General features: G+C 37.4%; 1 protein-coding gene across 2 annotated transcripts in view; it reads right to left on the reverse strand.

Moving 5' to 3' along the window:
• SNW1 (SNW domain containing 1) overlaps nt 1-16,094 on the reverse strand; it is a 34,163-nt gene that overhangs the window by 8,848 nt on the left and 9,221 nt on the right. For both annotated transcript variants that reach the window (XM_044229907.1, XM_044229906.1), the window contains exons 3-9: nt 15,286-15,447; nt 6,707-6,802; nt 6,512-6,618; nt 5,085-5,189; nt 3,554-3,623; nt 2,580-2,645; nt 358-474 (exon numbers count right to left, since the gene is read on the reverse strand). In XM_044229907.1, the coding sequence (XP_044085842.1) occupies nt 358-474; nt 2,580-2,645; nt 3,554-3,623; nt 5,085-5,189; nt 6,512-6,618; nt 6,707-6,802; nt 15,286-15,447 (723 nt within the window). The remainder of the gene's footprint in view (nt 1-357; nt 475-2,579; nt 2,646-3,553; nt 3,624-5,084; nt 5,190-6,511; nt 6,619-6,706; nt 6,803-15,285; nt 15,448-16,094) is intronic.

The following is a 16,094-nucleotide window of genomic DNA, read 5'->3' on the forward strand; positions in this document are numbered from 1 at the left end:
ACAAATAAATAAATAAAAATGAGATCAGCCTACTGAACATGGTTCTGCAACGTCATGAGGAAGCAGGATCACCAGTGGTTAGGGTGTGTGTACAAGTCTGCAAAGGCTGAGACCAGATACAGAGCTGCAGATAACACGTGCCATCTCTGGTGCACATACCGCAGGTGAGAGCCTCTCTGGGAACTCACTACTGTAGCTTAAACAGCAGTATCTTACCTAAGTCAAACCATCATGCTGTATGGCTTAAAACAGTGATGTATCAATTAAACCGGAATGAACAAACAGTATCTTAGGTAACCAAAAACGGACTTAACGAATTATCAAGAGCATTAAACCCTTTCATTATAAGAGACCAACCTTCCGATCAGCAATATAGAGGGCTTCGGCCAGCTTGGCAAAGTTCTCATTGATGTGAACTGTCTGAAGGCCTCTTCCATCAGCAGCTAGACGTTTGTCTAATGGAATTGTATACCCCTGTGTGACAGCAGGCAGAAAACACCAGTCATAAAAAAGCAGCAACAGATTCTTTAAAATTAGATTTAAATATGTCCATTTTGACCACCACTGAGCTGAAGTTCTTTTTCTTACATCTTTCTTCCCAATTATGCAAGGGCAGCAGCAGCTAACACTGAGGGTTTTTCGTGGAGGCCAATTTTAAAAGCACTTCACATGTGTGGTCCTGTTTAAACTTCACAGTAACTCTGGAAGGCTGGTAACGTTGTGTTTCCATTTCACAGATGCTACTACTGTGGTAGGGAGCTTAGGTAATGTCCCCAAGGGCACACAGTTAATAAATGGATGAGCTAAAATTTAAACTTGGGCAGTGTGATGTCAGAGCCCAAGCTTTGAGCAAAGAGTCTCATGTCACTAATTTTGAGTTACAATAAAAGGAAATCACTATCAAATAGCTAAGTAGTTGTGCCTCAAGTAATAGAACAGTCATACAAAAGTGGAACAAGACACTAAAATCAGAGTACCTATAGGTAGTTTAATGCACAGTACTGTTGTAATGACTAGTCAAGATTCTTAGAATACGTTTAGTAAATGGAAAAAAGATGAAATTTGACAGAAAACTGAGAATCTGTGTTCTGAAATTTTGCATCCTATTTTCCTCAATAACTCGAGGAATATGCTTGAACATCCAGGACATTTCAGGCTCGGCTTTATTTTTTCAGATTTATGACTACACTCCCAAATGTTGACCTCTTGTCCACAGCCTTTACTCCTAATACAGGGAAGTGTTACAGAATCAGTTCAAGATACCACATAGTTATGTACACATTAACAAGTCAAACTGGACCACCCGATAATTTTTTCGTTATAGGATGAGTGCATAACTTCCCCGTAAGAAATAATTTGCAGGGCGCCTGGGTGGCTCAGTGGGTTAGGCCTCTGCCTTCAGCTCAGGTCATGATCTCAGGGTCCTGGTATTGAGCCCCGCATCGGGCTCTCTGCTCAGTGGAAAGCCTGCTTCCCCTTCCCCACTCCCTGCCTGCCTCTCTACCTACTTGTGATCTCTCTCTGTCAAATAAATAAATAAAATCTTAAAGAAAAAAAAAAATGAATTTACATTTACCTACAAATTAAAATGGCTTTCTTCGCCCATTAAAAATAGAACTATGAGGGGCGCCTGGGTGGCTCAGTGGCTTAAGCCTCTGCCTTCAGCTCAGGTCATGATCTCAGGGTCCTGGGATCGAGCCCCACATCGGGCTCCCTGGGAGCCTGCTTCCTCCTCTCTCTCTCTGCCTGCCTCTCTGCCTACTTGTGATCTCTGTCTGTCAAATAAATAAGTAAATAAATAAATAAAAAGAACTATGAAACACAAATTGGGGGAAACGGGGAAACAGTGATTAGAAAATATATCTCAGGGGTGCCTGGATGGCTCAGTCAGTTAAGCATCCAACTCTTGGATTTCAGGGGTCTGGGATTGAGCCCTGTGTTGGGCTCTGCACTTGGGTAGAGTCTGTTTGTCCATCTCCCGCTGCTCCTACCCAGCTTGCATGCTCTCTCTTTCTCTCAAATAAATGAAATTAAAAAGAAAAAGAAAAGAAAATGTATTTTACATTACAGATACTGATAGGGATACAGATACAGATTTTACAGATACTTCGTGACTCGAAGCATTTGGTGCTTAGAGATATGAAGAATGTAAATAGCTTATGCATACCCTGTTATAAACAGAAAAAAATGTTTAAAAATTAAAGCACTGAATATATCCAAACATTTACTATTTTGTCATCATATAAACTGGTTTCTTTAAGAAATAATTTTAGATACCAAGTTCTAAATTTTCTGAATACTATCATTCATTGCTATGTTACTTTATTCTATCTATCCCTTCTCTACATGCTTCTGGTAACTACAGTTCACCAAAAGCATCTACACAGTATTCATGTGACTGGAACACTACGTTTCCATTACATTAAAAAAAGAAAGTTACATAAGTTGGGTGTTCCTTTTTGAAAACATTCAGCTAAATGACATGCTGAGGATTTAATGAAAGTTTCTGAGGCTAAAACTCTTTTCTGTTTTCTAGTAGGTTCTAATTGTAGGAGACTGATTTTATGAGACTTAATTACCTTTGCATTTTTCCAGTTTGAAATACAAGGAGGAATCTTCCACTCTTGTTGCTCCTTCACAGTCATCTGAGTGAATGACAGAATAAAAGAGACATTTTGGGATTTGTAGTCCAGCTAGAAACCCAAGTGCAATCTTCTCTTCAAAGACAGGTTAATGAACACTGATATGTGAACAGATTTAGTCAAATGTCAAAATTCCATTTGTCTGGTAGCACTATATGTTTCCATATCATGGACTCTAGTAACAACTTTAATATAAAAAATGGAAAATAATCTATAAATCTATTTTTGACAATTATAAATGCTAGTTAGTATTTTTCCATATGTAAAAGTGATGTGAGAAGCACCAGGGTGGCTCAGTCAGTTGAGTGTGTAACTCTTGGTTTTGGTTCAGGTCATGGTCTTAGGGTTGTAGGATCAAGCCCTGCATTGGGCTCTGCGCTAAGTGGAGAATCTGCTGGGGACTGTCTTTCCTTCTCTCTCTGCCTCTGCCTCTCCCCTGTTCATGCATTCATTCTCTAAAATAAATAAATCTTTTAAAAAATAAAGAATTGGTCTATTAAAAAAATAAAGTGACAAGACTTCTTTAAGATGAAAATTTGCTCTTTTAGTTGGATAATAAATCATACCTAAAAAATGGCACTGAGATTATCAGAGGCCTATTAATTCCTCACTTTCTCTAATTATAATATCCTGCTTGTCAAATAGCAGACCCTGCTCATTCCATTTAAGGGAGCGGTTAGGATAGTAACTGAAAACTAATGGCTAACATTTTAAACACATTCTCATAAGCACTCTGGAACTACACACTATAGTCCTGAGGGGGATCCCCATTTGATCTTGAAAATCAAATCTAAAAAACAGTGTGACAAAATGTACCTGTATAGGCATCTAGACTTTGTTCTATAGGAGGTTATTTATAAAATTAATAATCATGAGTATAAAAAAAGATGTTAGACTATAGTAAAGATTACCTTTCGGCTAGGAGAATGCATGACAGGTGCAGGAGGAGAAGGTGGTCCTCGGGGGATCTTCTTATTGATTCTGAAGGATAAATCAAAGCACAACCAGAAGGTGTTAGACATTTTTCCATTTTGGTTACTATGTTTCAAGTTTCCTCTTCCCATTTTTATATATTTTTATAAATAGAGTATATAATGAATGTTCATCTATCATACCTTGGTCACTCAGCTTCCACAACTGTTAAAACACAGCCTACCTTGTTATCATTACTACCCAGCTCACCTCCACAATATCATTATCATTTCATAGTGTAATATACTTTTGTTTTTTTAATGTAAGCTCCACACCCAAGTCGGGCTTGAACTCATGACCCCAAGGTCAAGACTCACATGTTCTACCAACCCAGCCAGCACGGTATCCCTACCTTTTTTTTCTTTTTATTTTTTTAAGAGAGGGAGTGGAGAAGGATGGAGGGAGAGGGAGAAAGAGAATCTCAAGCAGACTCCATGCTCTATGGAGCCTGATGTGGGGTTTGATCTCACAACTCTGAGATCATGACTGGAGCCGAAATCAAACGTCAGATGCCTAACCGAGTAAGCCACGGAGGCACTCCTATTTTTATTTTTTTGAAGTGGAGGGAGGGGCAGAGGGAGAGAGAGAATCTTACACAGCCTCCACACCCAGTGCAGAGCTTGACATGGGGCTCAATCCCAGGACCCTGAGATCACGACCCAAGCCAACATCAAGAGTTGAATGCTTTACTGACTCAGCCACTCAGGTGTCCCTTTTTTTAAAAACAGCTTTACCGAGGTACAACTGACATGCAATTAACTATGCATGTTTAAGTCTGACAGAGTATACATCCGGGAAGCTTATCATCACAATCAAGATAGTGAACATACTTATCACCTCCAAGTTTCTGCATGTTCCTTGCCTATTCCTCTTGTTCCCCTCATCCCCTCTGTCCTCCCCTCCTTCACCACAGGCACTGATCTATCTCCTGTCACTACAGATTAGTTTGCATTTTCTGGAGTTTTATATAATTGGAATCATACAGAATGTACTTATTTTTGTCTGGTTTCTCTCACTCAGCATAAGAATTCTGAGATTTATCCATATTATTTCATGTATTCAACGTTTACTCTTTTTTCTTAAATTGATTAATTAAAACAGTTGTTTTAATATCAATATTTTTAATATAAAAAATAAATTCCATTTATAATTAAGTGTCAGAATTTATTTATCCTCACTTACTGATGGACATTTGAGATATTTTGCTCCTCTCATATCTTTTTTAGGAACAGGGTTTTATTGGGATGCCTGGGTGGCTTAGATGATTGAGCCTCTGCCTTGGGGTTGGGTCATGATCTCCACGTCCTGGGATTGAGCCCCATGTCAGTCTCCCAGCTCAGCATGGAGTCTGCTTTTCTCTCTCCCCTTGCTTACGCTCTTTCTCTCTCCCAAATGAATAAATAAAATCTTAAAAAAAAAAAAGAAGAAGAAGAAGAAGAGTGTTTTATTCTCACGACGCTACCTACTTACTTGAACCTTGGAGGCTCCATTGGGTCTTTCTGCATTTCCACCATCCGAATAACTCTCTGTTTAGCTCCAGAATTGAAAGCCACTCCTTGTTGAGATGGTGTGTATCTGAAGAATGCAGATGAAACTAAAGGTGTAACTAGTTCAAGCTCAATGGGTATTTTTCTTCTGTTATAATTCTAAGCTAGACTATACTGTTAATTCCTTTCATAAAGTATTAATAGAAAGTTGCAAAATACTTAGGCAGAGCAGACAGTAATGGAAAATAAGAGAACAGCAATAACGAGTTATAAGAAAAATGTACATGAGTCATATGAGTTCGCAAATAATCCATCCCTGTCCATTTTCCACCATGGAAGGCAGAGTGTTCAATTTCACAGATAAGAGGTCTAGAAAATGGTACCTATTTTGTAAGTTTGCATGTGCAGAAGGAACGCCCCATAATATTCTCAGCAGGCAGCTTAGAATTAGTAGTTCTTGACTAATCACAGGTTGTAAAACAGAAAAAAAATAATAGTAGCAACCCTACAAGCTCTCATTTTTCCTATAATACCTACGTGTGAATCATCTCTCTACACAAGGATTTAAGTTGAATGAAATCCCTCAAAATTTGTAAGTATTTTAAAGATGCCTATTATTACATAAATGGTATCATTACACTATTAATATCCTGTTGTGATACTATTATTACATGTTATATAACTACTATTACATAATAAATTATATTATTACTATACTAATATTGTTTATACCATTATATAAATATTACATTAATCTATGTTATATAAAGCCTATTACATACAAATGGGAAACTATAAGCAATATCTGTGGTTTGGATCTTATGCTGTAAGTAACTATTAATTTCTAAAAACAAAAAATATATTTTGAAAATAACCTAATAGTATCTTTTACTAGATATCTTTAAAAAATTCTTCTGCTTTCCGGAGAAAGACAACTATCATATGGTCTCCCTGATATGAGGAAGTGGTGTTGCAACATGGGGGCTTAAGTGGGTAGGAGAAGAATAAATGAAACAAGATGGGATTGGGAGGGAGACAAACCATAAGTGACTCTTAATCTCACAAAACAAACTGGGGGTTGCTGGGGGGAGGCGGGTTGGGAGAAAAGGGGTGGAGTTATGGACATTGGGGAGGGTATGTGCTTTGGTGAGTGCTGTGAAGTGTGTAAACCTGGCAATTCACAGACCTGTACCCCTGGGGATAAAAATATATGTTTACAAAAAATAAAAAATTAAAAAAAAAAAATTCTTCTGCTTTCAATAGTCTGCACATAGTCAACAGACTTCAGGTCACTATTCCAAAAAAAAAAATGACATTACTACATTACTAAGTAGGACAGTGAAAGAACACCAGGACCCCTAATCCCCATCAAGTCAGACATGAAACGAAGCCGTCCAGGCAAGATCTTACCGAATATACTGAGCTGGAGCCAGTTTATCAGCAGCTCGAACTGGCATGGCAGCAGCAACCTTCTGTGATACAGATTTTTCTAAGGCTACCCTTGTCTTTTCTGTTATCTGAAATAAGAAATACCATATTGAGTGTCCGGAAGTTAATAAAGATGTAGAAAGTCATCTAAAATACTTAATTTCAATGCCTTATTACCTCTTTAATGGCTTCTTCATCAGGTCTTTGCAGGTCTGGGTCATCTGCATTCATGACTTCCTTGGGAACCAGGTCAGTATACTTGCTATAAATGACCTAAAACGTTCAAACACAAGCAGGCTCAAGAAAAGCAGAGAATGAAAAGAAGCAACCTCATTAAATCATTTCAGAAATCAGCACACTTACAAATTTAGGACACTGATTTTGTCTTTTAGATTTTAAAACCAAGGAAGCTTAAAATATATACACAAATTACTGCCCTGGCTATATAAGTTAATAATTTTCCTTTGACCTCATGTATTTAAATTATTTGAGATCTTCTAATCAAGTCAGTATCCAAATAAATTGTGCCAACAAAATCTTATGCATCAGTGATCCCTATTTTTGAGGCTAAGACTTGAAATTAATGATGATATAAATTGCCTATAGTACCATTATCCTGGATTACAAGCTCATCAGAATTTAAGTCAGGTTTCCAAATAATTTCTAAATTCACTGGGCCTAGAAAATTTCATTGACCTCACCCTACTTATGTTTGTCTTTTCTGGCATCAACTCTATTCACAGACTAAGAAAATGAACATGTGCCATGGTCAAAAAACCCAGAATACTTCCTTCTGTGGGGGAAAAAAAAAGGAAAAATAAAACCCAGTCTATATACATAGCGTATTTTACACTCATTGCCTATATTTAGGATGGCTATTGTTTCCACTGGGCTCACCATGTTTCTATGAGGCTGACGCTGATGTGATAGAACCACAACAAAGAGTATTACTCACTTTTGTGTCCATCTATACTTTCTGAATACTTTCATAAAACCTTACATGGCAGACTATAGAAAAAAAGAGGTACTGGAAATTCAGCAAATAAACAGCATTCTAGATTTTGCTGCTTGAGTCAGGAATTTCTGATACACATAAAGAAAGAACAACTGATGAATATGAAATAAAACCAAATTCCCAGGTACTTAAGACCTTCAAAAATTACTACTATGAGCCAAAGTCTTATATCAACAAATGTATTCTACCATGACATTCCTTACAAATAGCTTAAATAAGGGGTGCCTGGGTGGCTCAGTTGGTTAAGCATCTGACTCTTGATTTCAGTTCATTTCATGATCTCAGAGGGGTGAGATCAATCCCCGTGTGAGGCTCCAAGCTCAGTGCAGAGTCTGCTTGCTATCCCCTTCCTCCCTGCCCTCCGCTTCTACTCTGTCTCTCTCATAAATAAATAAATAAATAAAATCTCAATTAAAAAAAAAAATAGCTTAAAGGAAATGCAGGCTATTCTTTTAATTCTTATTCCAAACAACAGAGCAAAAAATACTTCCTGGCCTGTACAACCTGACCTGGCTTTGTTTACAGCTTTAATCTCCCCCTGTACCTCTCACTTCCTCGTTCATTATGCTTCAATCACATTAGTTCTTCCTGTTTTTTTTTTTTTTTTTAGCACAACATGCCTTTCCTCTGAATTCTGGGCCTTGAAAGTGGTGTTCCTTGTTCTTCATGTGAGTTCTCAAGCTAGGACACTCAGTTCAAAGGTCATGAATGCACCGATGAGGCCTCTCTTGACAACCCTTGATAAAGCAGCAATCCCTCCCCACCCCATCACTCAGTGTCACAGCACCCCAATTACTGTCTTCAAAGCACTGCTCAGAGTATGAAATTATTTTCCACTTAATTGCTTATCTGTATCTCTATTAACGTAATAATAGCTAAAACTTATTAAGCACTTCTTTTGTGCCACTATTCTTTTGCTTTATATATATTAAATACCTGAATTTTTCTCTCAATCCTGAGGTTATGTACATGTATATGTATATGATATGTATATGATGTATATGTATATGATCATATCTATGTTACCAATGAGCAATCTCTTATTCATTCAAGTATCTCCAGGGCTTGTAACAATGCCTGGTCCACAGGAGGCATTCAAGTCAACATTTTTTTGTACAAATTAATGAATTTAAGAATTTTAGAGACGCTCATTTCTATGCTAAAGGTGATGATACTGTAGGCCCCGCAGAATGTTCTCTATCCCAGAAAAAAAAAATCTCATGACTTACAGAGAACTCTCTAGCTTGTTTTTCTCAGGAATGAGACAGAGGATCAGGCAAGAAAGTGTATATATTTTACCACAAAACATGACCACTGATAGGTGAGCTGCTAGTGTCACTAACCTCTCAGTGTTCAGTTAGAAGGGACCTTAAAGTCACGCTGGGGACAATAGTGAGGCTCAGTACATTAAGATCACACAGCTACTAACTGACCTCAAAAGTCTTACTTCTTTTCAAGACTGAAAAATCTATACCACATCAGTTTAAAATTATGTAACAGTACTCTAGAAAATAATATCTAGACTACGAAGAGTTAATTACTTTTACACAGCAATCATACAGGAAGGGATTCCAAGTAAATGGCTCCCTGGTAGACATACACACTCAACAAAGTCTCAATAGTAATTTAGCATACAAGAGCCATTTGCTGCTTCTTATTTGGGTATTCCAAAGTTAATAGCCCTTTAAATGAGCATCAGTAAGATTCTAGCATCTCAAAAGCTGAGTGAAGGACGTCTGAAGAGCAAGATTCCTCCATGGTGATTAACTATAAAACCCCAAATTTTTATTGCTTGAGAACTAAATGTGCTAAAGAAACTCAGTATATCCCAGGAGGCAAAGGGGCTAGGGAGGGTTATCTGAAAAATACAATATATTCTAGAAGGTATGAGGAGCATAAATGAACTGTGTGAACAAGACGAAGCCATAAGTCACCTGTGAAACTTTGTTTTATTACTGAAAACTGGCAAAGAACTGGACTGACCCGACAGGATAAATGTTCAACATATTCATCACTTGGGGGGTAAAAAGAAAACACCATCTTTAGACTTAACTTGTTTGTGAAATCATATGAACAAGGCAAATACAATTTATCCTGGGGTCAGTTTAAAGTTGCTGTGAGTTGTTTTTTTGGGGGGAAAAAGGGGTTGAAGGCATTTGTTTAGGTAATATCATGTATGTAACATTTCCCACAGAACTATTTCAAAAGGAAAAATGTAAACCTCAAGGCCTTTTATTTTAAGATTTATCACTCAAGTCACAATCGGGGGGAAAAAAAAGGATTTAGTTCCATCAAAATTGAATTAAAGAAATGTTTTTCCCTACCAATTTTGTATTACTGTAAGTCTTGTGTATACAGTATTTATTTTACATGTAGAGAGATCTATGGCCTTAGACTTGCCCTAGAATATTATCCCTTGCTATCTTGCCTTTTTTCTTAATCTCTTATACCTAGGGCTAGCATTTACCATTCTTGACCTTTCACTATTAATATTTCAGTGAGAACTCTCACGTTTCTGAAGAAAACCAGATCCTTCTGATATAAATCAGAAATCTTTGCACTCTAAAACAAATTCAATAATCCAATAAGCTGTTTTCATCCTATGCCAAAGACTCTGAACACCAGCCTCCTGAATGATATTGAATTTTTAAAGCCCCATTTTAAAGCCACATTTAGTAGCCAAAACAGGAAAATCAGTGGTTTTAAAATAAGGCATTGCTGCCACCTCCAAGGCACTACAGGCATTTAACAGGTAGTGGCAGTCATGTTAAACATTATACAATGCTCAAAACAGTACCAAACAATCAAGAAGTGTCCCCTCCTCCCTATCTATTTGCCAACATGTACTCAGTTAATGTTGAATTATTACATGCATTCAAAAATTTCATGCATTAACCCATCCACTTTTTTAAAAAATTAAAATACTTATTTATTAAATTTGTGTAAGAAGCTCAAATGTATATTCCAGGGCTTAAAGTCCAGCAAGGAAACATATCCACCAGGAACAATGTTAGAACAGTCCAAATAGCCACTCTATTCTATCTTCCTCCTGAATTAATTCAGCGCCCTGCTCATTCTGTTAAAAAAAATCTTCATTGTGTGTGGGTGTGTGTTTAAAAACTATGTTTTTAGAGTTTTAGGTTCACAGCAAAATTAACAGTAAGGTACAGAGAATTCCTATATACGTCCTGTCCTGACACATGCACAGCTTCCTCCATTAGGATTAGGGTTAGGGGTTGGGTTATGGACATTGGGGAGGGTATGTGCTATGGTGAGTGCTGTGAAGTGTGTAAACCTGGCGATTCACAGACCTGTACCCCTGGGCCTAATAATACATTATATGTTAATTAAAAAAAAAAAGGATTAGGGTTAGGGTCAGGGTTGAACCTCTGAGTGGTACCTCTATAGAATATTAGTTTTGGATTCATCAGTAATGGCTGCATTACAGACAAACATGTACAAAGGAACATTATTTTAGAGACCTTTTTGGGCAGAATACAGAAATCTAAAAATAAACAGTTCTAACAGTTTTAACACTCTAACTCCATTCTACTTTCAAACCAAAATAATCACCAACATACATGGTTGTTAGAGAAAGAAAAGAAAGAAAGAAAAAAAACTTTCAGACATTCTCTGGGAATCAGAAAATTTGTGGTTTCCAATATTGAAATTTAATGCAAAATTGGGCTAAAATGGTAGACATTCAAAATTATCAACCTGCCAATACCAAACTGTTGTCCTAAAGTGTTGCCTTTTCCCAACCAATGAGAGGAGAGGCAGTCCATACCAATAAAGAATAGCGATTATTCCAAAGAATGAGAGATGTGTCAAAATAAAGGCAGCTAAAGCCCAATGAAGGCCTCAATGGCACAGAGACATTGTATGCCCTGCTGTATAGAGACCTATTTCTTCCTTTCGCAGGAATGAACTGACTCTGTTATTCAATGAAAACTGCTATCATTTCTCCAAGAATCACTGACAAATGTCTGTGTGCCAAGCTATCAGGCACAAAGGTGACAAAGAGGAATCCTGAAGATATATTTTCTGTCTTCATAGAGCTTATAGTCAAATGACATAGACAGTGGTGAATGGTTAAGTAAAGCAAAAGGTGATGACTGCTATGATAAACACAGGGAAAAGGAAGAAAGGAAACCCTATTTAGCCAAGGAAGATTAGGAGGAGTACCCTGAAACAGTGAAGAGCGAGCTGCAGTTTGAAAGCAATAGAATTTCATCAAAGAATATGGGGAGGGCTTTCCCATGCACAGAAGGGCATCCATGGGAAGTTCCCATGGTAAGAGAGAATGTGCCATATTAGGGGAGCTGCCAGTAGTTCCTCATAGCAGATCTTCAAAGAAAATGCCTGAAAGCTTTTTCTTCTTCTTCTTTTAAAGACTAAAAAAAAGGTTTAAGATATCTCTACATCCAATGTGGGGGCTCGAACTCATAACCCCAAGATCAACAGTCACATGCTCCACTGACTGAGCTAGCTAGGCACCATGAAAGTTTTTTCTTCTTTAACAACCACTCACAATGGTGATTACTTTGTACTGAAAATAAACAGAATGGCTAAAACTGGACTTTTTGACTTTTGGATTTCAGTATTCTGGTCATGAGAGTTGAGACTAGGTTAAAAAGGTAGGGAAGCGGTCAAGTGTGCCATAAGGAGATTGGCTGTTTACCCTTAAGGTCATGGAAAGATTCTAAGTGTGCATACTTGTGCATGTGTGTATGTGGAGGAGAGAGAAAGAGAAGGCCAAACAAACAAAGATGAATTTATTTTCCTAGGCAGGCAAAACAAATGCCAAGAAGATGGGTTAAGACTCTGCTGTGGTAAATAAAACAAGAAATGATAAGGGCCTGAATTAAGTAGCAGAGAAGGGTACATAGTTGAAAAGTGTTAAGAAGTTAAATCATGGTGACTAAACAGATGGAGAGCTAAAGGGAAACAAAATAAAATGGAATGTGTTCGGCAAAGTTTTTAGAGAACACATAGCTTTATGTGTCACATTTGACATCTGAATATCCTTTGACCCCGTAAGTCCACTAAGAATCTATTTTACACAAATATTCAAGTCCAAAAGGTATTTGTATATGGATCTTACAAAAAGCCCCACACTGGGCTCTGTGCTCAGCAGGGAGCCTGCTTCCTCCTCTCTCTCTGCCTGCCTCTCTGCCTACTTGTGATCTCTGTCAAATAAACAAATAAAATCTTAAAAAAAAAAATCTTCAATACATATTAAGTAAAAAAAGCAAGTCTATGAAAGTTATGAATATTAAAATCTCATTCATTAAAAAAAAAAAAGATGTTTGTGTGTGTGTATGTGAAGTGGGAATATGTATACATCAATATCTAAATCCACAACACAGATCTGGAAGGATGGATATCATTAGAGTAACAATATTTACCTCCGAGAAGTAAAGTGGGAGAAGCAGGCAGAACTGTATATACATACTTAAGTACTGTTGATACCTTCTACAGTAAGAACTTACTATTAGTGTATTTTTAAAAAATCAATAAAATAATGGGGGAGAAAGAACTCCCAGACTTTTAGCATAGTCAGTCAGAAGATATCACTCCCAGTGGCTAAATTAGAGAATAAGAGAAAGTAGATTAAGTGGAAAATTATGCACTTAATTGGGTTTGATTGAGCAGTGCTTTGGGAAAATCTAATAGATCTGCCATCACAGGCACTAAGATATAAGGACTTGGAGCCCAGGAGAGAAAACTGGGCTGGAGACATAGATCCAACAGTCACCAAACTAAGTGGCAATTTTAGCCAAGGTTTAAATTAGATTAGTCAAAAAGATGGTGTTGTGAGAAACAAAGTCTTAGAGACTTTTGCCAGAGTTTATCTCCGCAGACTGGCTGAGATGAGGCTCTATTGCAGTGAAATGAAGAATGAAACAAAGTGAAGAAGTAGAACAGGTTAACAACAAGCAAAAAGCTTGAAGGAAAGTAAAGAAAACTAGGTGGAAATTTGGCGGTAGCTAAAGGGAGTCCTGAGGGTAGTCAGGGAAAAATTTTTTTACAAAAGATGAGATAAGAAAAGCAAGCGTATTTAAAAAGCTCACAGGGGGCGCCTGGGTGGCTCAGTGGGTTAAGCCTCTGCCTTTGGGTCAGGTCATGGTCTCAGGGTCCTGGGATCGAGCCCCGCATAGGGCTCCCTGCTGAGCAGGGAGCCTGCTCCCCCCACCCCCGCCTGCCTCTCTGCCTACTTGTGATCTCTGTCAAATAAATAAATAAAATCTTTAAAAAAAATAAATAAAAGCTCACAGGAAGGAGCCAATAGAGGAGGGGAGATGAAAGTCATGGTTAAGAAGAATAAAGAAAAAGTGAAGTTGTAAAGGAGAGGTTAAGGAATGAGATCCAGGACACACAAGAGCACACCTGGCAAGATTAGGTTTAGATACATGAGCTTTCTTAGAGAGACAAAAGGAAACATCAAGAGAGAAACCTATGTGCAGGATAAAGAAAGCAGACAATTTTCTTCCACTAGTCTTTGTATGCAAATAGATGTCATCTAGTCACCTGTTAAGCTGAGCAATGGAGAGAAGGAGTTAGAGCTTGGAGGAACACCAAGGGAGCCCAGCTGAAACCCAAGACACAGATGTGCATGACAGTGTTAACTGTTTTCCCTAAGAACTCAGGAGTTCTTGACGCAGGAGCAAGGATGGGTTGTCATCAGTGTTACTTTAGAAGGTAAAATGAAAATGTTTCTAGGACAGTGAGACAAAGGGCAGGTACTGAAGGTTCTCAAGTATTTTTTCCCAATATATTCAATTCTAAAGAGATCTCTACCTTTATGTGGAGCACTTATTTACAAGGGAAAAAACTAGGTCTTCTTAAAAACAGTTCCTTGGCTCTGAGTATAGCTGCTCTGTGATGAGATTATTTTAAGTAAATTTTATTTTTGGTCTATGGATTACTTTGTAAGCAGGGCCATCATAAATCTAGATAGCAAGTGCCAGTTTCATACTTAAGGGAGAAAAAAGTTAGTGTAATTCAAATGAACTCTTAAAATAATCAGATATCTATGTAAGTACCTTGTAAGTACACGAGAAAGAATCAGAAGACTATACACAAAATCTAAATTTTCACTTTTTTGCGGGGGCTGGAACTGTAGATTTTGAACAAATTTCTAGTATTTAAAAAATGTTAATACTATAAAAGAGCTTTAAACAATTAAAATTTAACAATTTCAATTGTTTTTTTTTAAAAGATTTTATTTATTTATTTGACAGAGAAAGATTACAAAATGTTAAACAAATAGATGAAAACCCTAAATATATATAAGTTTTCATCAATTTGGGAGATTTCATAGGAAAAAGTCATTGCTTTAATATATTGCAACTGCAATATATTGCAATAATATATTGTTCATATTGTTATGAAGTCCTATCTTCAGTTAGCCTAAGTATATTTCATTGCTACTTTTTTTTAATTGTGAGACAGTATGAGAATGCATGAGCAAGGGGAGGGGCAGAGGGGGAGGGAGAAACAGAGAGTGAGCATCCTCAAGCAGACTCCCCACTGAGGGTGCCTGACACGGGGCTTGATCCCAGGACCCCAAGATCATGACCTAAGCCGAAATCAAGCTTAACCAACTGAGCCACCCAGGTGCCCCTCATTGCTAATTTTTATAAAACGAACTAGCCAGATATGTATCATTTATACAGTATAAAACAAAAACAAACAAAAAAAAACCTCTTCAAAAAATATCTATCATTGAGAGGATTACCTTGTCTTTTGACTGTCCTTGCCGAGCAATTGCATCATATTTAATTTTTCCTTCAGCATCCACTTGAATGGCCAGTGCATTTGACATTTTTTTCTTTCGCCCCATATCCAGCGGATACTGGGCCACATGGATCTCTGGAAAAGCACCTCCATCTCCAAAATCCTATATATTAAAAAGAAAAGAAGAATATTTAATCATAATTTCAGATTCAAGATACATTCATTCATTCAACAATCACTGAGACGTTGTTATGCTAGATATCTGTGAGAGATATAGCAACAAAGAAAACAGAGGTCCTTGGTCTTGTACGTTATATATTCTAGTGGGCAAAGATTTTTATAAAAAGCCTAATCTTTGGCTTGTGACAATGCTTTGAAAATATAATGGGACTGCAAAGACAGGCTACTTTCAATAGGGCAGTAGGGATGGCCTTTGTGAAGAAGTAACGTGAGGTACAGCCTGAATAACGAGAAATCAGGCATGAGAAGATTTAAGGGAAGAACTTTCTAGGCAGAGCAAATAGCGTGAAGGCCTTGCTGCAAGAATGAACTTGGAATGTTCTAGGAAAGAAGTCCCAATGTGGGGCTGAAGCCTGCTGTGGACAGAGGAGAAGACACACACAGGTGATAAGCTTGCATGGGTAGAAAATCACCAGATCATGAAAGGGGTTCTAAACCATGGCAACGAATCTGGATTTTTACATATTTACATACATTAAGAAATTAAGCAGAGTGTTTAGGACAAGGAAAAGATTTTTAGTTTTAGCATATATAATTTTCTTAGTAACCACTGAAGCTACAATAGCACAG

This window comes from Neovison vison, chromosome 13 (assembly GCF_020171115.1).
Source record: "Neovison vison isolate M4711 chromosome 13, ASM_NN_V1, whole genome shotgun sequence".
NCBI lineage: Eukaryota > Metazoa > Chordata > Mammalia > Carnivora > Mustelidae > Neogale > Neogale vison.